The 27,139-nt window shown below is 39.1% G+C and overlaps 2 protein-coding genes across 12 annotated transcripts; both read right to left on the reverse strand.

The window, feature by feature from the left end:
* Window positions 1-6,171: 6,171 nt before the first annotated feature.
* On the reverse strand, window positions 6,172-21,254 carry s1pr4 (sphingosine-1-phosphate receptor 4). Of its 11 annotated transcripts, XM_042417420.1 has the most exons (7): window positions 21,113-21,237; window positions 20,546-20,653; window positions 20,241-20,301; window positions 20,066-20,119; window positions 16,482-16,560; window positions 12,729-12,799; window positions 10,139-12,026 (listed from the first exon to the last, which is right to left on the reverse strand). In XM_042417420.1, the coding sequence occupies exon 7, from the start codon at window positions 11,868-11,870 to the stop codon at window positions 10,626-10,628; it is 1,245 nt and encodes a 414-aa protein (XP_042273354.1). In that variant the 5' UTR covers window positions 11,871-12,026; window positions 12,729-12,799; window positions 16,482-16,560; window positions 20,066-20,119; window positions 20,241-20,301; window positions 20,546-20,653; window positions 21,113-21,237; the 3' UTR covers window positions 10,139-10,625. The 11 variants fall into 11 exon arrangements, 7 of the variants coding, with proteins under 7 accessions (XP_042273354.1, XP_042273352.1, XP_042273350.1 ...); XM_042417418.1 differs by lacking the exon at window positions 20,241-20,301; XR_006097102.1 differs by lacking the exons at window positions 10,139-12,026; window positions 12,729-12,799; window positions 20,241-20,301; window positions 20,546-20,653 and adding exons at window positions 6,172-6,942; window positions 7,685-7,833 and having other exon boundaries at window positions 21,113-21,249.
* A 3,451-nt stretch (window positions 21,255-24,705) lies between these two features.
* On the reverse strand, window positions 24,706-25,302 carry LOC121900535 (sphingosine 1-phosphate receptor 4-like). The gene is given in 1 exon segment (XM_042416949.1): window positions 24,706-25,302. A coding segment is annotated over 1 exon segment (597 nt).
* Window positions 25,303-27,139: the final 1,837 nt, after the last annotated feature.

The following is a 27,139-nucleotide window of genomic DNA, read 5'->3' on the forward strand; positions in this document are numbered from 1 at the left end:
CTGCTTTGCTTTCATGCATATTTCAGTGTTCCTCCCTTGACAAGGCTGCAAACACGTCTCTCACTCTTCGCCTGTGTCTCTCTAGACTGTCTCTCTTTTTTCTGTCTTTCTGAGCTGTCAAAGGCCAGACTGAGACTGGAGTTCATTGTGAGGTAATTCCAGTAAAATGTCTGCTATGTCTGTGTAATTGATGTCACCCAACAGTCCCCATTATCAGTGATTGGGAATGTGTGCAATGCAACTTCCTCCCCACTCTCAAGATAACTCAGAGCCACCAAAGGAAAGTGCTTCATCTTGAAGATTTCATACCAACAGGAAAGTGGAAGCTCATTAAGCGTGATGAATATGCTCTTATCCAGCAACTCCACCGATCGTGGTTGGCACCATAAAATTACATTTCTGTTACTTTGAATTTCATCAGATAAATGTTCTATTCAAACATTGAGATTACCCAAAGAAAGGTTAGAAAGTTGTTTTTCATCATGTCAGCGATATATTGACTTCAGGGCATTGTTCCAGCCAGGTGGTACCACTGACAGGTTAGCTATGATTTGTGTAAGCATTTAATCTAACTGAATGTGGAAGACAACGGTGCATGAAGTGCATTACTCTAAATGTCAGTAAGTTTCAAACTCCTTTCAACCATTTGAACCATGATTTAATTTTATGTTGGTGCAACCACTGCTTTATCACAATACTAATCCAGCCACGACTAAATGTAATAAAGTTGAAATGTCTTTAAAAAAGAATTCCATCATTGTTTTTTATTCAGGAAACATAAGATAAAATCATTCATCCCAGAGGGAAACTTGTTACAACAGGAAAGAAGAAAGGCGGGAGGCAAAGACAAATAGGGATGCAGTAACAAAAGATTGAAATAAAGATACATTACAATAAATGTGAGAGCAATTATGAAAAGTTGGGTTTAATTGCAGATAATTGCCACATTGTTGTGTTTTGAAGTTGCCATGTGTTTACTAGTCAGGGTCAAAGCTAACATCGAGGACACTGAGGTCATGTCTTTGATTGTTTTTCTGGAAAATGTGGGGGTTTAAGAACATAGGGGGTGTTTACAGTTGTCATTGGTTTATATTTTACAGCAGTATATTATTCCTGTATTTTCTAGACTCAATTTATTCAGTTTCGACCACTCTCAGGCCAATAAATAAAATAATAAAAGATTCATTGTTTCTCCAGCAGCATTTTATAGTGTGGAGACCATGTGAAAACCATATAATCCTAAATGTGGAGATTTTTCAGGTAGTCTGAATGATTAAATGTTCCTTTATGTGTTGTTCCTTTAGGCTACATAAACCATTTTAATGTCCATTGGATTGTCTCAAAATACAAAGTTCTGGTGATACATGGTTTCACCAGACAGAGAATGTTGGAAAATTAAAATCATAATGTAACAGTGAACTGAATATATAAAAAGATTTCAAATGTACAAATCAATAAAAAATTGACACTGTTTATTATGGAATCTGGTTATTTTATTCTAGATCATCAGACGAGGGACCTGGACTCACGACTTCATTGTTTCTAAAATCCTTCCCGTGATGTCAGTGTTATAACAGAAGATTTCCATCTAACTGCAAAGGGTCAAAAGTTCAACTTTCTATTTGACTTACTCTGGTTACACCCAGTTGCAGACTGCCAGTTTCATACATCAAAATAAAGAACATGACAATACAGTTTTCACGAGAACAGACACACAGCCATGCAGCCAGACACCGGGTACCCAGACCAAAGCCGCCAGCTCTCGTTTCAGTCTCCATAGCGATGTCAGTGTCTCTTTCATCTTCAGGCCTTAAAGGCTGACCAGATTTCACGATGTGGCTGCTTTATTGAGCTTGATCTGCTTTTGTTGCCCCCTCCACCGCTCAATCAGCATCCGTGCGGTTCTGGCCCGTGGCTGTGAGCTTGGCTGCGTAATTTGGTTTAGAGCTGAGCGGGAACATCTGTTCTACAAAGCTTCAACTCCTTCCGTTCCTCAGGCCTCGTGGAAAAAAAAAACGAAGCCAGCGGTGGGGCAACTGCTGCAGCTCAGGACCTTTCAAACCTGCGAGTCCCAACCTTGAGTCCAGATCCTCTCAAGAATAATCTCAGCGATGAGAGAAGAAGAGTGACAGCTCTTTGAAAGGCGAGGTTCAAATGTGTGAAGTCATGTAGGATTTACTGTTGGACTGACAATGATTAAGAATAGGCTTTATTGATTTCATATGTACAGTAGGAGGTCTAAACTTGAGAGACGAAGCGTTTTATGAAGCCAGTCTGCTCACATGGAGCAGATTTATTAAATAAAATCAGAGTATGCACAGTCATCACATTAATATTTGCAGTGATCTGTCAGTGTCCTGGACTGCATTATCATTTAAAAAAGCAGATACTGTCATGGAAAAGATACACTCTTATTAGTATATACTAATTAGTATTATTTATTCAGAAATGTGGGACCACAGTCACCAAGATTATGCACACACTTTGTGTCTTAAACTGGGATTTATAAAATACTGTATGGAGATGGTTTGCATTTATTTTCAATAAACTGTGATGTATGAACACTGTCAAACACTGACATAATTTAAAAGAATAGTTTGACATTTTGGAAAACATGCTTCTTCACTTTCTTGCCAAGAGTTACATGAAAAGATCAATACTGCTTTCATATCTGTGCATTAAATATGAGGCTGGAGCCAGGAGACGGTGTTGATAAGCAGATTTTGTTACCTTTCGACAGAGGCATGCAAGCTGTTTCCAGTCTTTATGCTAAAATGAGCTAAGCTAACTGTCTCCTGGCTCCAGCTCTATATTTACCCTACAGACATGATGCTGCTCTGCAATTGACGCAAGCGCAGATAAATCGTGGGGTTTCCCCCCCCCCCCTACATGAGGCCTAGGAAGAACTTCACATAACAACAGAGACCCTCTCTAAGAAAACCTGCGTCCTCACTTTGGAAACTTTTAGAAATCGAAGCCGAATCATCACCCTTGGAACATCTTTCACAACACAATTAGTTAAGTGGTCATGGTGCTCAGCCAAAGCACAGCAAGAATGAGAGAGGGGATTAAGAAAAGAGAGAAAACATGCTCACATAGCTACATTCCCAAGGATGAGAGCAAAGTCACTGCAGATGGCCGACATCCAGCCCTTAGAGAAAACTTGCGTTGTCTTTGGTAATTGTCTTCTACACTTAAAATGAAAGAGGAATGAAAAAAAAAAACACTTTTGTGTGCTTGTGGCAATTTTTAATCTTGTTGGAACATGTCTTTTTTATTATTATGATTTTAAAAAACAGTTAACAACAGAATTTGTGTTGACAGTATGTCTGCCTCCATCATTTTATATCTCATAACCCCTGGCCTGTTTTCCTTTGTATCCGCTGCACTGCTATCTGGAGGAATAATCTTTATTTATTCATTCATTTGATAAGGAGGCAGCAGCTGGAACCAGAGATGGTGCAGATTTTAAGAGCCCTGCCTCCTCCACATGTGCCCATACTGGCGCTGGAGTAAATCTCTCCAGAACATTTTCTCCTGTGTACCTCTAAGCAATTCCCCTCTGTTAAGATTCAAAGAAAAAAAAAAAAAAAAAAAAAAAAAAGCAGAATGAAGACGACGTGGCAGCACATTCCCCTTTAATTAAGGAACAAGTGAACAAAATGTGTCTTGCCCTGCTCTCTCGTCCTTCCTTTTCTATTCTCCTCCTACTGTGTGTCTTCAGTTTAGAAACCCACTGTGTGTATGGAGAATAACAGACATGTTTGGTATGTGTTTATGCACAACTACAGAGACGTGCTTGACTTTAAACTGTGAATTCGAAGCACATAAATCCTAAATTGGGTTCAATGGCGCCACAGAAGGAATACGTTGTTCTCCAGCTCCTTCACATCCTGAGCCAGGTGCAGTCGACAAAAACAGACGTGGGGAAGAAAAGGGTCTCATATGTAAATGTTTGATTTTTTCATGTAGACGCGCACAGAGTACGCCCTTCCTGTTCTTTTGTTCTCCTTGTTGGTAAGAGCATGATGTCAGCTGCCTAAAGGAAAATGGCAAACGCTTTGATTGATTGGGTATAATTGTAAACACAACATTGGATATTTGCACAGCCATTATTGATGTCTGAATGTGGGATGGGACGCAGTAAGGTAGCCAAATAAATGGGCTGTTTTCTTGAGGAGTTTTTCTCCCAAGAGCAAGTCTGCTGGATTAACTGAGGAGAGAGTTTCCTGATGCTGCCAGTTCTTCAAATCGTCCTCAGTGTGACTGAGAAAGACCAGATAACGACTGACTGACCCACAAGACACCTGGTTGTTAGGGTCTGCAATATATCATGTATGTGGGAACACATACATCTGTGAACATGTAAGGATGCATGAGCACATGCACGCATAAATATACAGGATGACATATGCGAATGTACACAGATGCCTGCACCTTGCACATATGTTCACTTACACACACACATACAAAGCTCTATTGTGTTTTCCTCCACCTTGTGTAAAATGTCAATGAACAGGTGCTGTGTGCCAAATTATGACAAATGAATCATCATGAAATATATCAGATGTCTAATATCTAAATGTATTCTATTTTTATTACATTATACCCATTAAATGAAGTCATTCTGCGTGAAAACCTCAGTGTTCCAGTTGCAGAGATCCATAAATATTTATTTTGAATGGACTGCAATATAGCAGATCATGCAGATGTTTTCATGTAACATAAAGTCAGACCATCTCCACATAGATGATCTTCAATATATACAAGATGTTTTTTCTTCTCCTCTCCACGAACTACAGCTACAGGAGAAAAAAAATTCTGTTCCCGTGTGACCTGCATGTTTGTGTGACAACATGTCAGCACGCCAGGAATGATAATCTTTCCCTTGCTGAACATATCATTCATCTGAGTCACTACTTCCCTGTAATTTCAGGTGTTAACTGTATTGTCGGAGGGATTTTTCTTCACCCTAGCCAATTTATTTTTTTGGTATTTGTCAGTGTAGAGTTTTGTGTCATTCAACAACTCTTGCTGTTTAAGTGTAGTGTCATCACAGTTACTTTAGGGTGCTTATATACACTATGCTTACCTGCCTGTTTGAAGCTTTACTTTGGCTACTGCTCAGTAGAGAGTGACCTCCTGAACACTGTTCTTCCACTTCTGTAGACAGTAGTGAAGTCATGTCTGTTGCAACAGACATAGACACAATGCTGGAAACATTTGCATCCAAACAAATATCGTACAGTTCGTTTTTTTTCAATCAAAAGTGTAACTGAGTTCAAGACTGATCGAGGATCATAGCCAATAGGCCTTAACTTTGTTTTGAGGTGGTTTTAAGTCCTGCTTTACTGTAAATTTGGAATACTGAGACAAAAAAGCTCAATTCTGTTGAACAGACATTACTTTTTTTTCAGGGTTGAGCTTATATCTGCGCTCTGTGGCACAATGTAGTAATAACGTTTGATGTGTTTTTTCTTCTACATGAAACTGGGTCACATTGAAACTTCCATGAAAGCATGTTGACTGCCGTCCTTCTTGAAAGAATGAGCTACAAACCTTTTTAAAACCATCCTTCAAGTCTACGTGAGGTGTGCCTCATCTGCCAGAGATGCCATGTGGCGTCTTTTGTAAAGCATCATAACTGATATTGGAATGACGAACAAAAATAAAAAGAATGAAACCCAGGTTGTGAATAATTAATTTTCCTTCAACAGATGAAACGCTGACAAAACTGAATATTGTTTTTAAACGGGCTTAGAACAAAAACATAACTTATCCATGCTGATTCATTCAGAGGTTTTAACATCTTTGACTTTTTTTTTTTTTCCTTGGCAAGGCGACGTTGCATTTTGCAGCACACGTGCCACCAAGTTGTCGCAGTGCTGATGGCAACGTATCACACTTTCTCTCTCCGGTGTAGGTGTAGTGTCTCTAAGCCTCACCCGCTGCCTTCCCCTCTCCTTAGACAGTACATCATTAGCTGTCTGCTGAACACCTGGAGGCAAAGCCAGCAAGGTAATTATTGAGGGCATAGCCACGTCTGCACGCAACCATCATTAACCCATCTACCTCATTTAGAGCAGAGAAAAGGCCTAGTTGTTGTAAGGGGAGAAGGAGAAAGAGAGAGCAACGTAAATAGAGGAGAATTCCTTTATTGTCATTGCAGAGTACTTTTTTGCACAGTCACACAAAATAGAAAATCAAAAATAGAAAAGAGTTCAAACTAGCTAAATATATAAATAAAATATATACATTTGCTGTAATCTATAAAACAATAAGATAAACAACAATATGATAAAAAAAGAATGATTGTTAGCAGCTGAGATATTGCACTTTTGCTGAATTGCAGTGGCCCTATATATAAATATGTCAGTTAGGACTATATACATACAAAGGTGCAGCTGGCATGTAGACATCTGTGCAGTTTACTATAAATGTAACTGTAAGTATTGTAGTACTGATAGTCACACAGGTCCCAGACAGTCAGTGTCAGTGTTTGGCAGTGTTCAGTTCTCGTATGGCTCTGGGGTAGAAGCTGTTCTTAAGTCTATTTGTCCATAATTTGATGGACCTGAAGCGTCTACCAGTGAGCAGCAGGTCAAACACATGATGTCCAGGGTGGGATGGGTCTACTGAGGCAAGGAGATCTGAAAAAGTCCTCCATGGAGGGCAGTGAGCAGCTCATGATCTTCTGAGCGGTACTGATGACCCTCTGAAGGACTCTCCTGGCCGCCGCTCTCCTGCTCTGCCTACCACGCAGAGATACAGTATATAAACACACTCTCGATGGAGCAGCAGTGGAAGAACACCAGCAGCTTCTCTTGCAGGTTTGGTTTCCTGAGGATTCTCAGGAAGTGGAGTCACTGCTGTGCCTTCTTGACTACTGCAGTGGTGTTGGTAGTCCAGGAGAGATATTTAGCAATGTGCGTACCAAGGTACCTGAAAACAGAGACCCAGACAGCGGAGTGGTGATCAGCTCATGACGTGTCAAATATGATACGACAAATGTCTCTGAGCCCAGAGCTAATAAAGCCTGGAATTTGCTGTTGCTTTTTCATCAGGCACCAGGCCTGGAGCCATGCCAGAACCAAGGATGAGGGAGGCTTATCCCCTACTCTTAACTGTAAAGATGCAGGAATTCATGCGAGGGGAAGAGAGAACTCACACTCACACACACAAACACACAACCAGCATTGACTTGTTTGCCTCCTCAGCCACAAAAAAACAGGAAAAGATTTCGAGGGGAGCCGGCTGCAGAAATCCTTACTTCTGAGAAACCTCATAAATGACTGCAGAGAATGGATGGAGTATGTACGGTATGTTTATGGGCATGTTTGTGTACATAGGGCCTGTAGGTTATGCATATACATTTGCATTATGACATTAGAGTACGTATTTACAGTACCAGTCAAAAGTTTGACACTTTCTCATTCAAGTAATGGGAGGGTGTGTCCAAACTTTTTACTGGTACTGTATATGTGCTCAGTTCCAAGTTGCGTCCCTGTTAAATGCACATAATGATTAATAAATGTGTGTGTGTGTGTGTGTGTGTGTGTGTGTGTGTGTGTGTGTGTGTGTCTGCATATTTCAATGTGTGATCTGCTGTTATGGCACAGCACAATCACCTCAACTGCTGTGTGGGCGGCAGTGTCAGGTAAAAGGATAAAAGCAGAATTCATACTTTCTCAGCTCAACGCCTCATTTCCTTCTTCCAGTCATCACCAACGAGCCTGTGCAGCTCACACACGTCATTAGAAAGAATGCTTTTCTTCTAGTGGCACCAGCAGGCCGACGTTTTCACTCTTTCGGTGAAATAACTCAACGTAAAAACTGAAAGAAAAAAACAACAACCTGTAATCTAGTGCTATCATCAGGTACAAATATCTGTTTGTCCAATACACTGGTTTATGACCAAATACCTGCCAATCTAATGACATTCACATCAGTTTTACTTGTTCTTTGTGTTTAGTGCTTGTTAGCAAATGTTAGCATTCTAACATGCTAAACTAAGATGATAAAAATTATACCAGAAAAACATCAAAGTACACCGCTGCCAGTTCAACCTCACAGAGCTGCGAGCATGGCTGTGGACTCGTAGTCTTGATAATAACTGATGAACAAATAGATTTTTTATTCCTTGCATACATATATAGTATATTAAAGATCTTACTTCTGGATAAGATTCTTTTTCTCTTTCTTCTATTGCTCATGTGTAATTTTTTTTCATTGTTCTTCCTGAAAAAACAAAACACAATATCAGGGTTTCCACATTTAATTTAACAAAGATAAGAGACTATTGTTTTGTCAGAATAAATCACATGAGAGCATGTTTATCACTAAGACTTGTGGGATTTATTGTTTAACAAGATACTGACTGTTCTCTTTGCTAAAATGACAAAGTGCTGCAATAACAGTCTACCAGCTAGTGCATTAGTAAGTAAGTACTCATTAGACTATGGACAGAAAATCCCAGTATCATGACTGAGCTTTTTAAGATACACATCCTGGGGAGGCCAGTGGAACAGAGGCTAACTGGAAGAGAGGATGAGGCTTCAGCATTCAAGTCTACAGGGACACTTTGAGGCATTTAGAGCAATATTCTGCTAATTCTGGCTGAGAAAAAGGGATTAAAGATATTCTTGCCACATTGCCATCTTCCTTAATCTCTTTTATTGTCAGCATGGGTTTGTGAACATGACTCATTCAGGCACACGTACATGTACACACGCACAAACACACACACACACATTAGTAGAATGATCTATGCACTGTCATTTGTAATAATCTTCTTTCAGTCAGTCATTTTCAGAATGACTCACAATTGTTTTATTGTTTTTTTAAGCAGGTTTAAGTTTGGCCTGTCATGGATAAAGGACCTGAAAACCATTTTTTCCTCAATCAGCTTCTTACTCTAAGCAATGGTGTGCAACATGAAGACACATGTTTCTTCTAAAGTCTGAAAATGTTTTATTATTTTACATGACAGTTTTCTGTATTTCTTTTATTTTCTCTGTAATGTGGGCTGGAGTTAGTTGGAAAATGATGATGTCATGTACTTGTGAGCACCAATCAGGATTCAGCAACATTTGAATCCTATCTGATGACAATTGTGTGGTTGTTTGCTTGTGCTGCCCCTTTCACATCTGATTAAAACTGCACCACCCGATGAAGCAAATTAGCTGAGTTTGTGACTGCTAAACTCTTTAATTATTGCTTGTCTTATAATGAAACTTAATTTTATATTAAAAAATACTTATGTAACCAAGTTTTCAGAGCTTTCTCATTCAAATAAATGTGAAAGCTGTGCCACTACCCCTGTGTGAGAATAGATACTTAAGAGAGTTACATTACACTGAAAGTGGGAACTTTCAAATCTGGCTATAATCTATTGCAGTATCAACTGTTTCATGAAATAGAACAGTGAAACTACCAGACAAGCACAGTTTTCATACTCTGACACTGGAAACTAAAATCATTGGTTTTACTTTGTGAAAATACCCTCTAGAGTCAAGACAAAACAAGTTGATCCAGTATGCAGTATGCTGAAGTACAGTACAGTAGCCTGTACAACTTACGGGTGCATACTATCTGCTAAACCTTATCTATCTGCCCTGCCAGACAGTCATAATGAATTTATCAATTAGGCCTGGCTGTGTGTGCCCTTGGGGCTGCAGTCCCAGCCCTCACCTCCTCTGCACTGAACTTCAATCAGTCATCCTGTCAGAAAAGCAGAGAGGCGAGAGCAGCCTGAAGAAGGCATTTTGAGGAGTGTTTTAGGTCCAACAAAGAACACACCTTTAAAAGTACAGTAAAAACTATATTTTGTACCATATGCACTTGCATGAGTGTTTAACAAAGCCTCCTCTAAACTAATGAATGACTGGGGACCTTGTTTTTGGCAGAGATATTTAACACGGTGGGATATTTAAAATCAGATCAGATTAATTTATGAGGCTATTCAGCATTTGTGCAGAGATGACTGTAATGTTTATTTTCAGGCAGGGATAAAAACTAAAGCATTTTGAGTCATCTGATCCTTCTGCAGGAGTCAGTCAAGGCTTCGATGATATGTCTCCCTCCAGAGGAAAGCAGGGGAAGTATACTTTACTTAATGAATAGAACATACACTGATATGTAAAGCAAAATAAACTTTATTTATATTTCCATCAGTTGTCACACAGTACAACATCAACCTTAATACAAAATGTCACAACATAATGCAATACTCATACATATATATATCTTCAATTTTCTGCAGGTTATAGGCTACATTTCTGTGGCAATTGTTACATACATGTAATATAAACATACAATAAAAATATTTTTTGACTACATTTGGCTGTTTAATAGTTATAAGTACAGTGCAACAACAGAGCAATACAATAAGTGCATAAAAGGCATATAGAGGAGGAATGTCAAAAAAAAAAAATCTTGCAATTTGTGACAAAATGGAAAACTTAAAGATAAATTCATATCTTTGGGGTTTTCGGACAGTGTCTAATCATCAGTGCAAGTGTCTGATGGCAAGCCGTTGAACATTCAAAACAAAACTCAGAGGAAACGGTTAGATGTGTATCACTGCACACAGGTCCTGTTTACTTGGGTGGGGTGCAGGTTGTGGTCTAACCACTTGAAACTGACAGGCAGGTGGTGGTGGAGCTCAGCCTAGATTTTCTATTTGCCTTGTGAGTTTTGCCTGGGGTTGATGGCGGGGAGGCCACACTCAGATTCCTGACCTTGTTAAAACTGTTTCTTAGACTGTCGCGCCTGCTCTCGGAGGTGCTGCTGGTATCCTTCGATGTGAATATGTCTGGGTTACAGAGGCCGGCCTTCACGCAGCAGCAACACAGGAGCTCAGCGAAAGCCTTCCTCATATCACTGCTGCCCAGGGCGTAGATGATGGGGTTCAGGCCAGAGTTTAAGACTGCCAGGGTGATGAAAAAATCTGCGCTGAACAGCAGTGCACACTGGCGGGAGACGCAGAAAAAATCCACCAGTAGCAGCAGGAATAATGGCCCCCAGCAAAGCATAAAGACCCCAACAATGGTGATCACAGTTTTAAGCAGAGCCAAAGAGCGCTTACGACTGCGCTTGGGGGCCAGCTGTGCACTCTGGTGTACATGGCAGTAGATGGCACCATAGAGCACGGCGATAGCCAAGAGGATGAGGAAGAAGATGATAAGAGAGAAAAAGATGTAGGTTTTGGAGTAAAGAGGGAGGAGGGTGGAGCACCCATCCAAGCTGCACACACAGTTCCAGCCCAGCAATGGGAGGAAGCCAATCACCAGCGCAAAAACCCAGCAGAGTACCACCAAGCCATAGATCCTATAGTAGGACTTACTGGATGATTTCTGGTTCAGTGGCTTCATCATAGTGGTGTAACGCTCTACAGCAATTAGCAATAAACTGAATATGGATGCTGCCAGAGCTACAAACAGCAGGCCCTCTCTGAACAGCCAAAGTGCGGGGCTGAGGCGGAACGTCTGGTTGCCAGACATACAGATGTTGACCAGGTAGGCAGTGCCGGTTAGGAGGTCACTGAGTGTGATGTTGGCGATGCAGACGTAAACCCAGCGCCGGCTGTGGCAGATGCGGGAGATGACGGCCACCAACATCAGGAAATTCTCCAGGATGATGAAAACACTGAAGAAGAGGAAGACCGCCATGGTGACACTGATGTGGTTCTGGGTGTTTGAGATGGTCCTGTTCTGCAGGCGGCCAGTGTGGTTGTAATGGCGCAAGATCACATTGCTGATTCCAGTGGCTGTAGCGGTGGCATTTGAAATGGTGGCGTTGCTGGGGTAACTGGGTAAGTGGTACAATTGGGGGCAGGAGGAGGAGGACGTGAAGGAGGAGAAGACATTCATAGCAACGGCTGGTCAAGATCAAGATCAAGGCTGTGGGTGGGAACAGGCTGAACCAAGCTGGTATGAGCTACGAGGGAATTAGTGTGAAACTCCTGCAATCAAACAGGCTATCACTACACTCTAACCACAGAAGCTCTGCCTGTGGACAATACACACCTGAAAAAAATAGAAAAATAAGAACAATTTCAAAATCAAACGATATAAATCAAACCAATAAAAGCAAACTCCACTCACTCTCATAACTATAGCGTGTGCTTCCTTACTACGGTGCTTTAATCAGTTTAAAAGGCTTCATTTAAATGCCTCCCTTGTGTGTCACAACACCCAACCTTTCTGTGGTTAACACAGGATGAGAGAGCAGCTGCAGAGGGCATTTAAATCATATACACACATTGTTTCATAAAATGATGTTGGAAAATACTGTCCTAAAATTCCCAAACAGCAGAAACTGAAATACTGTTCTATAATAGCAAATAGCAAATAGCACAAACATATAACATATAATCAGATTAGTATTTTTCTTTTTCCTCTGAAAATGTTTTCAGTGAGATTGAGAATCAAAATTAATTAATCCAAATTAATCTAAAACACTTTCAAAGTTTATATTGTTTTATATGAAATACAGTGTGAGCAAAAGCATTAATTATATATCAATTTGCCATATGAGAAGTCATATGGCATGCAGACATGAGACAAGAGTCATATGGCATAATCTGTATAATCTGTGAACCCGTTTTAAAAATCAAATAAATTATAATTTTATTCTAATTTTATCCTATAATAAGTGGATGAAATCCATCACATTTAATTGTCAGAGCCGTAAAGTGAAGTGAATTCTGTGCAGTGGAGGGTACTTACTCTGCCTGCTGGCGGTGATGCTGAGTATGTGAGAAGATCTAGTCGCTGACTACTGATTTTTGCTGCACGTACTTGATGGGGAAGTAAGCCAAGGAAGGTTAGGTGGCACCACACCCAAAACACACACACATATATACGCACAAACACACACACTATGCAACAGATATTGACATCACTTCCATCTACTTGCAAACAGACAAAACAACTGTGAATTCTAAAATTTCACAGTCTAAGGGGTCAAAAATTGTTGTAAAACAACCTACTGCTTATTTCAGGAGCTCAATTTTCATTTAATCGACAAACAATTTTCCATCACTTTTGTGGTGCATCAAGATCATGTTTTCCTGAGACATCACAAATTTTACTACTACTGCACATCATATGGTATTGCTCAAGCTACCCTATGACAACTTATGCGGGAAGGGTTCTTTCAAAACATGTGTCATACTAGGTCAGTTGTATATGTTTTCAAACCTAAAATGACTCAGTGTTTTCAAGGATATGTGGCAAGAACTCACTTGCACTTATAAGACCATGGAGCCAAGCCAATGGATTACTACAAAAGCCTCAAATTAGAATATATTTTTTCTCAATATTTCTCAGAAAGTAAAGACAAAAACAGGAACAGATGGAAAAGTGCCCCTCCCTGCAGATAGAGTTTCACACATCTCATCACACATCTGTGGTTGTTGATTTGGCTATAGGCCCCAGTCACATTATATTCACTCTACGCTCTTATTGACGCCATGCATGACACACTTAAGATAAGAGAGCCTTGCATCATGCACCAGCAGACCCTGACCATGTGCAATATGACAGGCAGTGGCACTGAGGTCTAGACCACTTTGAAGTTAACCATAACACATAACATACTGAGTACTAGCAAACAAGGCCCAAGCATCTTGCAAGCACCCAAAAATCATGAAACCACTTTACAAATATGAGTAAAGCCAGAACTGGTAGCTGGACACATTTGTACTTCAGTGTGGAGTTTTCAAGAAGCTATGATTATATATTTCAAGCTTTCAGCAAAGTGGGCTCTAATTGGATCATTGCACTATAATTATCATTTATCAAACGTTTTAACTGCACGCTGATGCGGTCTGAAATAAGGTCAAACAAAACCCTAAAAAATCCCCAAAGGTTTCTCTAGAATATATTGTTTTTCATGCTAATAAAAAATGCTGAAAAAAATGTGCAAGTGGGTATTACATGTCATCTTCCATCTACAGTATGTTCATCATCACAATATTGTTTCTGTTTTCAACAGTTTGTACAGTGTCTCCATTCAAGAACAAGACAAGGTTGTGCATGTAAAGACAGAAGAAATGCAAAGGTGACAGAACTACTAGACGTTTGACCTACATTTTGTGTTAATGTAATGAGGCATGACAACAATAAGCCTCCCACATGAAACCAAAGTAGCTAATTTCTAACACCACTTCTCCTTTTCAGTGTTGAGATCTTGAGATATTAAAAAAAAAGCAGACATGCATTAATATAGCACAGGTTAAAAATGTTGATATAGGATAGATGTTATTCTATCTATGTAATCAAATACTGAGGTGAGACTGTTGTGAAATCAGAAAAAAGGAAAGAAAAATACAAAACAAGTTGCTGCAACCTGAGGTGTTAAACAACACCCACAACTGTTGGAACGCCCTGACTGAAAATATAACTTCAGACATCACTAAAACCACAACGTGCGTATTTTAAACCATGGCTTTTTTTTTCACCAGTAAGCTGAGCCAGCCCTGTAAACTGTTACTGTTAGTGACTTTAAACAAGGTTGCACTTGTGCCCTCAAGCCAGTCCATTGATATTATTGTTTGTCCTGTGATATCCAACAAAAGACTCTCATCACTATCTGTTACATCGGTTTATCCTGTTCAGTGCTGCAGGGGGCTGCAGTGGCAGTCACATGCACTGAGTCACTGGATTTAGTTTCCAATTAAACTGTCCTGCATTTCTGTATATGTGTAACAGGAAACACATGTCAACATGCACCACCGCACAGAGATGCCTTATTCTTTGCCCTCATGAGGAAATCAAACAGGTTTTTGTGAAATCTCGATATCTGGACAGAGGCATTTCTGTAGCTATAGTGCAAGTACAAGGCTCATATTTGATATTCAGTTTAATAAAATGTTGTTTTATGTTTACTGCTCCTTTTCCAGTATGTTACCATTAATGTGAGATCAAATCAGATGAAAGAATCAACATGATCATGAACCTTTACAGAGCAAAGAACTACAGTAGACACCATCCTGCTACTCTGTATACATGCACATATGCATGTATACATCTATATACATGGAAATGTGTTCTTGCCAGCTTCCTTTGTTGTTTTAATGATTTCTGACTTCCTCTGAATTATACAGCAAAGATGTCAGCATTTCAGACTTGAAAAAATGTGCATAAAGGACTCAGAAAACCTGCAAAAGAGACCTCATGGCTTGCTAAAGGTGCAGTGTGTAGAATTTAGTGGCATCTAGCGGATGCCAGACTTGGCAGAAATGGAATATACTATTAATAAGTATGTTTTCATTAATGTATAATCACCTGAAACTAAGAATCGTGTTTTCATTACCTTAGAATGAGCCCTTTATATCTACATAGGAAGCAGGTCCTCTTCCACAGAGCCCACCATGTTGCACCGCCATATTTCTACAGTAGCCCAGAACGGACAAACCAAACACTGGCTCTATAGAGGACCTTTCACGTTTTTCGCAAGTTTTGCGGATAGGGCCAAAGGTTGGAAGGGCAGAAAATAGCGTCATCTACTGTGGCACAGGTCAAAAAATATTCCTAAACCCTAATATCAAGCGTGCATTGCAGAAATTACATCTCCAGGCACTTTGGTATTGGATACAGTATTCAGCTTTGGTGGAAGCAACTTAGGTACAAGCGCCTAGAGAAACTGGCTTTAAATTGAGTGAATGTAAGTGTGAGTCACTTGGGGGCATCTTTTAAACATGTAGACCTATGTGAAGTTTCACTGGTCCACCATTAAAATACAAAACTACACTTAATCACAAACAGGTCAAAAAAACTGCTGTACTGTTCTCTGTCAGTTTGAAACTTTGCTTTTTTTTTTTTTTTTTTAAATCACACACCCAAACAATGACATGACACTAGGGTGTCAGCCTTTTAACGAGAGACTGAAAACACCTGCCTTCACGTCACGTCGTATTAGGGTGCGGTCACACATTCAACGCTCTTAAAAGATTCAGCCTATGCATTGCAGCAGCTGGTAGCTGAGTATAATTCAGCCCTTTAAAGCTGCATTCATTTTTTTTCCATTTAAGGGCAGAACTTCACAACAAGCTGACAAACACACAGGAAGAGTAATGGTGTTCAGCTCAATATATCAGCAAGCAATCACCGACCTACACATGCAGCAGCAGTGCACTGCTACAACTTTCACATTGCCATACATGGCCATTTAATTCACTGTTGATATACAAAATATTGATAAGTGGAACTTTAAACATTGTGGGTAACTACCTCCCTTCCTGTTGTGGCCTTCTGACATCAACTCCCACTGTATGTTGTGGGCTCACAGTTATAAGTATTGATATTGTGTAATACAAGGATTATATCATTTAAATGTGCTGAGTAAAAAAATAATCAGATGGAAGTTAAGGATAATTTATAAGAGAAATGGTTTAATTGTGGTACTATTGACCCATGAAGCCTGAACAAAAGAAACAAACAAAAACAAAAAATGTGGTTGCTCAAGTCTAGACTTACAGTGTTTGGAGTTGCCTAATTTACTTGGAGTGGAGCAGTCAACATCTGGTGGCCACAAAGCAGCATTACAGTAATTTTCCTGGAAATAAAGAAAACATGCAGCTTCACTGTGAGACCGCTGGAAGGTGCTGTGGTGAAAATCTCACTGAAATGATGAAATGTTTTGTTTTTTTTCTTTGGTGAGCTGTAATCATGTTGGCATACATAACATGATGAAACGTACATTTGAATAAACCTCAGTTTACAATTCTTTGTAAATTGAATTGTAGATGTAGGGTGAATTAGTGTAATGTGAGACACTAAGATCAAATGCATCTACCTATTTTTCAACCAAAAGCTAATGATTAGGACAGCTGTCAAATTAAACCTGGAGTAATCAAAATCACATGACTCCACACATGTGATGCCATAGATTGGGGGCGATGCAACAGGAAGTACTTGCTGTGAAGTCCAGTCAAAGGTCAGACAAAGGATTATGACTATTTAATGTTAATGATATAAAACTGTTGTAAATGAGGCAATGTTGCTGATTGTTATCAGATTGTGTTTATGATATATTCATGCCTCAAAATATGCCATAAAATGGTTAAAACATGTTTTAATTTTTTATTTCAGTCAGCATGGTACAATAAATGTGTAATACCAATAGTTATTTGGGGGTCTTGTCATGGAATTGCTGCTAAAACACTGGACGCAAACACAGAAATAAAAGCACAGACACAGGGTGATCTGAAGATTAATGGAATTATTATTGATCAATAAGGAGACAGAACTCACACAAAGCGGATTATTCCCCTGTCGCGCTATACAAAGCCAAACCTTCTTATAGTCTTCAGAGACAAAAAAATGATCACCGATTGGTCAAATCATACAAACTTATGGATTACAGCCAATGGCAAACAGCCACAAGGTGTACATTTACATACCCACGTATACTAGATAAGCCACATCTCCCAAGGATACAGGAAGGCAAGAGCCCTAAACTATATGTGGCCTTTGACCCTTGAACCTGTGCTGTTTACTCCAAGACCCAAGATGTTACCTTATCTGAGCCTGAGCCAGAATGGAAAGAGAGGAGTGGGCCTCCTAAAACACATTCCTTCTCTCAAGGACAAGCACACATTAACAGAGCAAATGATCATCCTTGCACAACTCTGCACATTAAAATAAGACAATCCTTTGGTCTTTCATTACCTTTACAGTCTTAATCTTGTAATGCTTAATTTTAACTTATAGGCAGGTTGAAAATTATATCATTACTAATATTAATACATAATACATTACTATACTACCTGTAACAGCAAAAACATTGTAATTACTGACCAAATGTGGGCATGCACTTACTGACCAGAGGAGTTTTTATTGTATGAATTAAGGTGATTTAGACCTTTCAGCCTCCCAGTGAGTGTCCCAGATTTCAGCCTGAACTGTTCCACATTAGGAAATTCACAATAATCTGGGACAATTTGTTACAAGGGTCAATTTAATATCTGTCATGTCTTCTCTGAGTGTGATATTTGTATTCTCTTTTCTGATACTATTAGAAAACACCTTGGGGATTTCAGAATGGTATTGGGTGCAGATGTAATATATTGGCTTCAAATCAAAATATATTGCTGAATGTAATTCACCCTAAAATTAATTTATTCCATTACCACAATTTACAATTACTTTGAATATTGAGGGAGGTCTTTACTCTTACAAAAACAAACCTATACAAGGAAACAAACTTTACAAAAGTTCAGACTGCTGTCAAATCACAAGTCCTTTTTACTAAGAGTAAAAATTAAATAGGCCAACAGCTAGCTGCAGCTTGCTGCCCAATATGTATCAACATGCCACAACCTGAGGGACAGTGAATGACCCAGACACACACACACACACACACACACACACACACACACACACACACACACACACACACACACACACACACACACGCATAGTATTGGTCTGAATATAAGAATATAAGGTTTTTTCCCCTGGAAATTCGTCTGAAAAAAGTGAGGTTGTCTTATACTCGGGGTCTAGACTTGTAAATATCAATATACATTCACAACAACAGATGGTCCTAAAAATCTGTAAAACCAGCACTCCCCTCCTGATTGAAGCGAGCCGACTAGCCTGCACATAAATTAGGTAAATAACACGAATGAACATAGCCTCTACTGCATTTTGCTGTCATTTATGGTTGCGCTGAGACTCCTCCCCTTTGATTCATGGTGGGCGGAGCTGAGTGCTCCACACACACGGAGCTCAGCATGGCAAAGGAGAGACAGTGAACCAGGTGAAGTACTCCAGTTGACAACTACACCCGTTACATTACTGTAAGTGCAATAAAAGATTTTCAAGTGAAAGGCAAATAACAGTAATTTAATCCAAATTGTAAATCTTTTTCCAAAAATGAGACTTGAAAAGGGGGGTCGTCTCATAATCAGGGTCATCTTACATTCGGGCCAATACAGTATTTTATATATATATATATACACACACATTTAATCATTACTGAATACTTGATGTTGAAATTTAAATACCACGGAATTTATTTCACTGAAACATTTGACTTTGAAAACCATCTTTTTGAATCTTCACTTTGTGAAATTCTCAATAGTCACTTTCAAGTTGTGCAAAAACTTTATTTCCCATACATATTTATTTTAGGGTCCTCATATTCAGATAGAGAATTCATGTGCCATCCATCCCTGATGTTCAGATCTGAATTTTAGCATCTGAATTTCACCAAGTGGATTTGAGCTAATCGAGCAACTTCAATAAAGCTTTTGAATATTAGGGAGGTGAATTTTGAATCTGAATTTCAGAACCCTAAAATATACACTGGAAATAAAGTTTTTGAAATTGAACAACTTGAAAGTAACTATTGAGAATTTCACAAAGTGAAATTCAGACCACATAAATTCAGAAAGGTGGTTTTCAAAGTGCAATAAATTCAGTGGTATTTAACAATATTAAAGTATTAAGTAGTGACACAATTTCAAAATGTAGTATTCAATTGCTGAATTAATTCAAATTATTACTGCAATTATTTGCTTCCATAGTTGTATATTAGCAGCACTTCAAAAGCCTGTGGTGGTATCTGTGGCTGGTATATCAGCTTTTGTACATCTGAGTACAGATTCAAAGCAGAAGACTGTGAAGCTGTCAAAGTTCCCTCACTGTGTGTGACACTGAAGTTACAGACTTTTAGTTGTTAAAATAAGCCCGAAATTATTCTTCTAACTTTAATATATCATATATTTAAGTATATTTATCATACATTAACGTTTCAATAAAAAGAGAACTGTAAATCAATTGTCAAAGTATTTTTCCAGCATAACTAATGTTGAATCTTGCTATGTGACACTCCACTTCAATTACATTTTTATTATTTGCTTTATTTTATTTCAATAAAAATATGACATCAAAAAGCATCAATCTGCAACTGAAATAATAAAAAGGATGAGTGTCAAAAACTGTTAAATTTAACATTAACTGCACTGCAAAAAAACACTGACAGAAGACATCAAGGGTTAATGAGATTACTGTTTTAATTTCTCTTAAGGATGATATTTTACTTGGTAGCTCACCTCTGTCTCTGTCCTCTCCTCCTTGCTGTGTCCTGTGACTACATGCTGATCCTCCTAAATTAATTACAGCAGCAGATGCATAACAGTGAGATAAAGAAAGCGGACTTTCCCGTACAATTATGTTCATCCTAGGACAGAGAAACGTGTGTACACTGGATATGGATATGTGACTCACATGATTAAAATAAACACAACTATCTTTACCACAGGCAATGTATCACTTAGGCACACATAGCCTAGATAAAGACACACGAAGTGAAAGTTCCGTTAGTTCATGTTGAGATTTCACATCTGTTTTCACTCACTTGTGCATCTACAGGCATCATCAGGTATGCACATGTTATTTTGGACAGTTATTCATCATCTATTTCAGTTTTGTAATTAGGATGAATGAGGCTCAGAGTAACTGCAGACATTCTTTGCCAATGCTATGTGATAATGAAATCATCCTAAACAATTCTGAAAGTTTGTTGAACTCACTTGACTTTTAGGTTGTTTCATAAAGAAATGCCTTTACATCTGGCCCCCTTCCTTCCCTGGCGACTCAGGGAAGGAAGGGGGCCAGATGTAGTTGCTGAGTTGTTCTGACTGTAAGACAAGCAGTGACAGAGGATCAAATCATTTATATACTGAAACACAAGAACCATACACACAGGGCACAAAATTAGCACCAGCCAACTGCTAGTTAAATATGCAAGTGGCTGGTTGATTTGCTTCACTCACCAGCCAGAAATAAACCCAAAAAACAACGGTAATCTATTGAGTCGCTGGTAGCATTTGAACATTCACTAGTCATTTGGCCAAACTAACATCATCACGTCTGGCTGTTAGAGATATAAAGAGATTGGCCATTTAACTTACCTAATAATACATACATCAAACACTGATAGGAGAAACAATATTAGTGGGTTATGAGACAGAGACCTCGGTCGTTGGCTGCAGGCCAAGTTCTACAAAGTTTTTTGTGTCGCCCCCGACAAATTAAAATAATTAACTTCAACACACCACGTGACATGCTGCCAACAATATTGTCGTGCCAGTGCTCACCTTGAACCCGCATCTTCTCAGTTTGCTGTCTTTCTGCCTCTTTGCCCCTGCTCTGCTCTGTTTTTACCGGAAGGTGTGCGCACACCTACACACACGCACGTACGTGCTAAACGTGACATTGTCTTCTTCTTTTGTTTCCTTTGTGGTACGCCACTTGTACAGTTCATGCTGCCTCCAGTTCAAGACCCGGTGTGGGGACCTCCCTCATAAGGTAGTTTATTCATGAACACTTATTGTAACACTTTAATTTTCTAAAATTAAAAGCTTAAAAAAAAACAAAAAAACCCAAAACAAAACAGGATTTTTAAACCTCTGTCCACTTTTATTCAAATACAGATACAAATATAAATAATTTTGCCGCCTCAACAAATACAGATGCAAATACAAATACTGGGCCCTCTGCACATCCCTACTGTGTATATCACCTGCGCTGGTAGACTATATAGTCTTGGATAACACAAACTGTAAAATCCAGTGGTTTAGTCTGCCACCCTGTAGTACCACCGCTGTAATCCTACAGGGGTCGCTGCTCTTCAACAAATGCCTCCGAGCAACAGTGCGTCTTCATTGTATAGAATCTGGCTTCTGCCTTTTTCCTCAACTTTTTTTTTTCCTCCGCTCAGACTGCTGCTGTTATTTTGGTAAAAAGAAAGGAAGTAGCGACAGGCTAGGCTGGTTAGCCGGTCTGAAACCACTCAGACTGGCTGGGGAACAATGGACTTTTGAGCCTCTTTCATCCAAAAGATGCATAATGCTCTCTGTATGTGTGGGGGATTATAATTTTTTATCAACAAAACATCATTTACTCACTGAACAGATGTCAAGCAGAAAACACTTTTTTGTCGGAGTTCAACCTGTTCTATCCTATAATCTCCTCACAGTGCTTTTTAATACTCAAGCAGTCCACAGAATGTACTAACGTACTGAACTATAAATCCCAATACATTTCTTACATGCATGTGCCTTACTGTAAAATGCTACTTAAAGAATTCTTAATTAGTAATGTTGTTGTTGAAGCATTTGGACTAACATTTGGAGATCATTTTTTACCTTCAGATTACATTGTTTGGATACAATGACAGGTGTACATGAGCATTGCTCTTGACTTTTATCCCTTGATAAAAGAAAGTGATGTTCGAAGTCTTTGGCATGTACATATGCACTTTAAAATAATAATAATAATAATAATATGTTACTTGTGAAAAAAGGCAGGTTTCCTGTTTATATGGTATTTCAGAAATGGGTGTAATGCTCGTATCACTATATCTCCTGTATCTTTCATGACGGAAAAGATAATATAATGGACATGATTTTGGTTCCTGTAATTTATCTATGGATATTTTTAAAACCTTAATTGCTTTTGCTTTTTTCCTTTATGCACTTTATACTCCTTACCTAGAATTATGATAAATACTATATTACACTATGTACTATATACACCAAAATTATCTTACTGCTAACATGTCAAGTGTCATGTTTTACCTGTAAGACTCAAATTTTAATGCTTTTGATTATTGATATTATAAGATTATCATCTGTCATGTAAAAACATCACTTTTTCATCACATCATCATTTGCATACAGTCTCAGACATAAAAACTGTGTACTCTAGTTATAGTAATTAGTAATAAAAGCAAAGCACACTGTGGATTGTCTCTCCTGAATGGTTGCTATCAGTGCTGGGCAGCAGTAGAGGAACCAGTGACAACAACTTGTACAAAAGTAGTTTAGCTGACTTCTCTAGCATTCAGCATTATAGCTGAAACCATCAGAGCAGCGAGTACAAACAAGGGAGAAACAGGGCTGGTATTACTCCATCTCCCTCTGCTCTTCCTTTGCCCTCCTTTACCATCAACCTTCTCTATTTCAGTGACAGTTAAGTTTGCAGTTAGTTGATATTAAGACAAGACTAGGTTTGTAAAAGTTAGTCTTCCATGCTGTTATTCCCAATTTTTCAGTGTAAAATAATACAAGTTCTAAAAAAAATCCAATATTTCGACTGACAACATGAGGCACAATTGGGGCTCCTGAACTGATGATATGAATCATTGATGTTTAGGGGGGCAGCCCTAGTAATGACCCTGGGATGAGCAGACCATCTAGCTTGTATGATGAGAGTGTCAGACTGATCTGATACATCATTGCAGTTTCATACCGAAGTGGAGACAGATCACAGATTAAATTTAAGTGTGTCATTCCCAAGTTTTATGTTTTATTTGTTTTCTGATTCATCATATAGTTAAAAATCTGTTAATTGTCGACCTGATCAACAAAAGAACCATAAACAACTTTCTTCATTTATTAGAAAGATTTTTTTTCATGATGTTATTTCTTCCATTAAGCTGTTTCTTGCTGACAGACAGACTCTTCCTGACTTTAATTTTATCCATAATAACAGTTAAACACATCTATATTTTACATAATTTCTCGTCATTTCCATTCAGTCACATGTGAGGCTGAAAATTCCTGAGCGTTGGGGTTGAAATGAGTTACATCATTTCCATTTGCCCTGAAACATTTAGCCAAATACATATTTTCCAGTGTTCAGAGGACACCCTGATCATATTCTGGGTTATTGAATGATGAATTCACTATCAGGATTATCAAAAATACAGATGGAAATAATCAATAAATAATATAAACGGATTCCGCGAGTAAAATGCGTAAAACAGACTTGGGACGGCTGTCAAAATGGCGCATCAGGAACAACTTCTGGTTCAGGCGAGGAGCGAGGAGACATAGATTAAGAGACTTGAGATGTACCCCTGGTCCCAACCTTCACACTCTGCCAGATCATAGACTCAGTTACCTTGTCAGTCATGTTCCAGCTCCTTGAATATCTTTACCTGTTGAAGCTTTTTGTTAATTCTTGTTTCTATCTGCCTGCAGCATTCCTGGCCTGACTCCTGACTCTGATCTACCCGGCTCCTGCTCTGGATCTCCTCCGTTCCCCAAGCACTGCGGACTCTTCCTACCCTGCTTCATTCTACCAGTTCCCCTGCTCTGCTCTGCCCTGCTCAGCCCCCTGCACTTTCCCCAACCTCAGATTCGGCTGCCAGCCTCTGCCTCCCCCTTGCCACTAAGACACTGCTGCTCCTTTTTTACCTCAACATCAGGTTGTAATAAAACCAATAATCTGATTCCAATTCCTCGCCTCTGTTTCTATGTTTTGCACCCTGGGGCTCTCTGCACTAGCCTGTAATAGAGAGAGAGATATGATGCTATCCAGAATTGTTGAAATGTATTTATTGAGACCATGTACAGTGTTCAACATAGTGTTAACATTTGAGTTAGTTAGTTAGTTAGTTTAAAGCTAATTTACAGCTGCAGTCCCTTACAATTAAAACATATAACAAACAGTACAAAGCAAGAAACGCACAGGACACAATATACAAAATACAAAGCTACACTTGTCAAATTAAAAGCAAGATTATTTCAGAAGACTGTGAGATGAAATTTAGATTCAATTGTTACAGAGCTGAGTAGTTTTTAGCAGATTTTTAAATTTGGTTTCAAACATACTGATAGAACTGCAGTTCCTCATATCATCAGGTGAGGCATTGAGGAGACGCAGAAAAAATCCACAATGGTGATCACATTGTTGGGGCCAGTTCCATGGAGTCCTTACGACTGCGAATGGGGGCCAGCTGTGCACTCTTGTGTACGTGGCAGTAGATGGCACCGTAGATCACGCCGATAGCCAGGAGGATGAGGAAGAAAATGATAAGAGAAAAAAAGATGTAGATTTTGCAGTAGAGGGGGAGGAGGGTGGAGCACCCGTCCAAGCCACACACACAGTTCTAGCCCAACGATGGAAGGAAGCCAATCACCAGTGCAAAAACCCAGCAGAGTACCGCCAAGCCATAGATCCTATAGTTGGTCTTACTGGATGATTTCTGGTTCAGTGGCTTCATCATAGTGGTGTAACGCTCTACAGCAATTAGCAATAGACTGAATATGGATGCTGCCAGAGCTACAAACAGCAGGCCCTCTCTGAACAGCCAAAGCGCGGGGCTGAGGCGGAACGTCTGGCTGCCAGACATACAGATGTTGACCAGGTAGGCAGTGCCGGTTAGGAGGTCACTGGGTGTCATGTTGGCAATGCAGACGTAAACCCAGCGCCGGCTGTGGCAGATGTGGGAGATGACGGCCACCAACATCAGGAAATTCTGAAATTCAGGCTCAACCATGCTGGTATGAGCTGCGAGAGAATTAGTGTGAAACTCCTGCGATCAAACACTGTTGTCACACTCTAACCACTGGAGCTCTGCCTGTGGACAATACACACCTGAAAAAATTAGGGAAAATAAAAACAATTTGAAAATCAAACGATATAAATCAAACCAACAAAAGCAAACTCCACTCGTTCTCATAACTACGGTGCTTTAATCAGTTTAAAAGGCTTCATTTAAATGCCTCCCTTGTGTGTCACAACACCCAACCTTTCTGTGGTTAACACAGGATGAGTGAGCAGCTGCAGAGGGCATTTAAATCATGACATGAAGGAAATACACATATTGTTTCATAAAATGATGTTGGAAAATACTGTCTTAAATTCCCAAACAGCAGTAGAAACTGAAATACTGTTCTATAATAGCAAATAGCACAAACATATAATCAGATTAGTATTTTTCTTTTTCCTCTGAAAATGTTTTCAGTGAGAATGAGAATCAAAATTAATTAATCCAAATTAATCTAAAACACTTTCAAAGTTCATATTGTTTTATATGAAATACAGTGTGAGCAAAAGCATTAATTATATATCAATTTGCCATATGAGAAGTCATATGGCATGCAGACATGAGACAAGAGTCATATGGCATAATCTGTATAATCTGAAAATCTGTATTAAAAATCAAATAAATTATAATTTTATTCTAATTTTATCCTATAATAAGTGGATGAAATCCATCGCATTTAATTATCAGAACCGATTTAAGCAGCACATACTTGATGGGGAAGTAAGCCAAGGAAGGTTAGGTAGTTGCAACAATAAGCCTCCCTCATGACACCAAAGTAGCTAATTTCTAACACCACTTCTCCTTTTCAGTGTTGAGATCTTGAGATCTTAAAAAAAAAAGCAGACATGCATTAATATAGCACAGGTTAAAAATGTTGATATAGGATAGATGTTATTCTATCTATGTAATCAAATGCTGAGGTGAGACTGTTGTGAAATCAGAAAAAAGGAAATAAAAATACAAATAAGTTGCTGCAACCTGAGGTGTTAAACAACACCCACAACTGTTGCAACGCCCTGACTGAAAATATAACTTCAAACATCACTAAAACCACAATGTGCGTATTCTAAACCATGGCTGGGTTTTTCTTTCACCAGTAAGCTGAGCCAGCCCTGTAAACTGTTACTGTTAGTGACTTTAAACAAGGTTGCACTTGTGCCCTCAAGCCAGTCCATTGATATTATTGTTTGTCCTGTGATATCCAACAAAAGACTCTCATCACTATCTGTTACATCGGTTTATCCTGTTCAGTGCTGCAGGGGGCTGCAGTGGCAGTCACATGATGCACTGGGTCACTGGATTTAGTTTCCAATTAAACTGTCCTGCATTTCTGTATATGTGTAACAGGAAACACATGTCAACATGCACCACCACACAGAGATGCCTTATTCTTTGCCCTCATGAGGAAATCAAACAGGTTTTTGTGAAATCTCGATATCTGGACAGAGGCACTTCTGTAGCTATAGTGCAAGTGCAAGGCTCATATTTGATATTCAGTTTAATAAAATGTTGTTTTATGTTTACTGCTTCTTTTCCAGTATGTTACCATTAATGTGAGATCAAATCAGATGAAAGAATCAATATGATCATGAACCTTTACAGAGCAAAGAACTACAGTAGACACCATCCTGCTACTCTATATACATGCATACAGACAGGTGACATTAAAGGAAAAACCGGTACAGGCCTGAATGCTTGACCACTACAGTGAGGAGACCTGGTGACTCTGATATGCTGCGCTATGTACGTATCTATATATATGGAAACATGTTCTTGCCAGCTTCCT

This window comes from Thunnus maccoyii, chromosome 7 (genome assembly GCF_910596095.1).
Source record: "Thunnus maccoyii chromosome 7, fThuMac1.1, whole genome shotgun sequence".
Taxonomy (NCBI): Eukaryota; Metazoa; Chordata; class Actinopteri; order Scombriformes; family Scombridae; genus Thunnus; species Thunnus maccoyii.

What these genes read in the sequence shown, in the direction of transcription:
- s1pr4 (XM_042417421.1), bottom strand. Translation starts at nt 11,870, where the DNA reads ATGAATGTCTTCTCCTCCTTCACGTCCTCCTCCTCCTGCCCCCAATTG.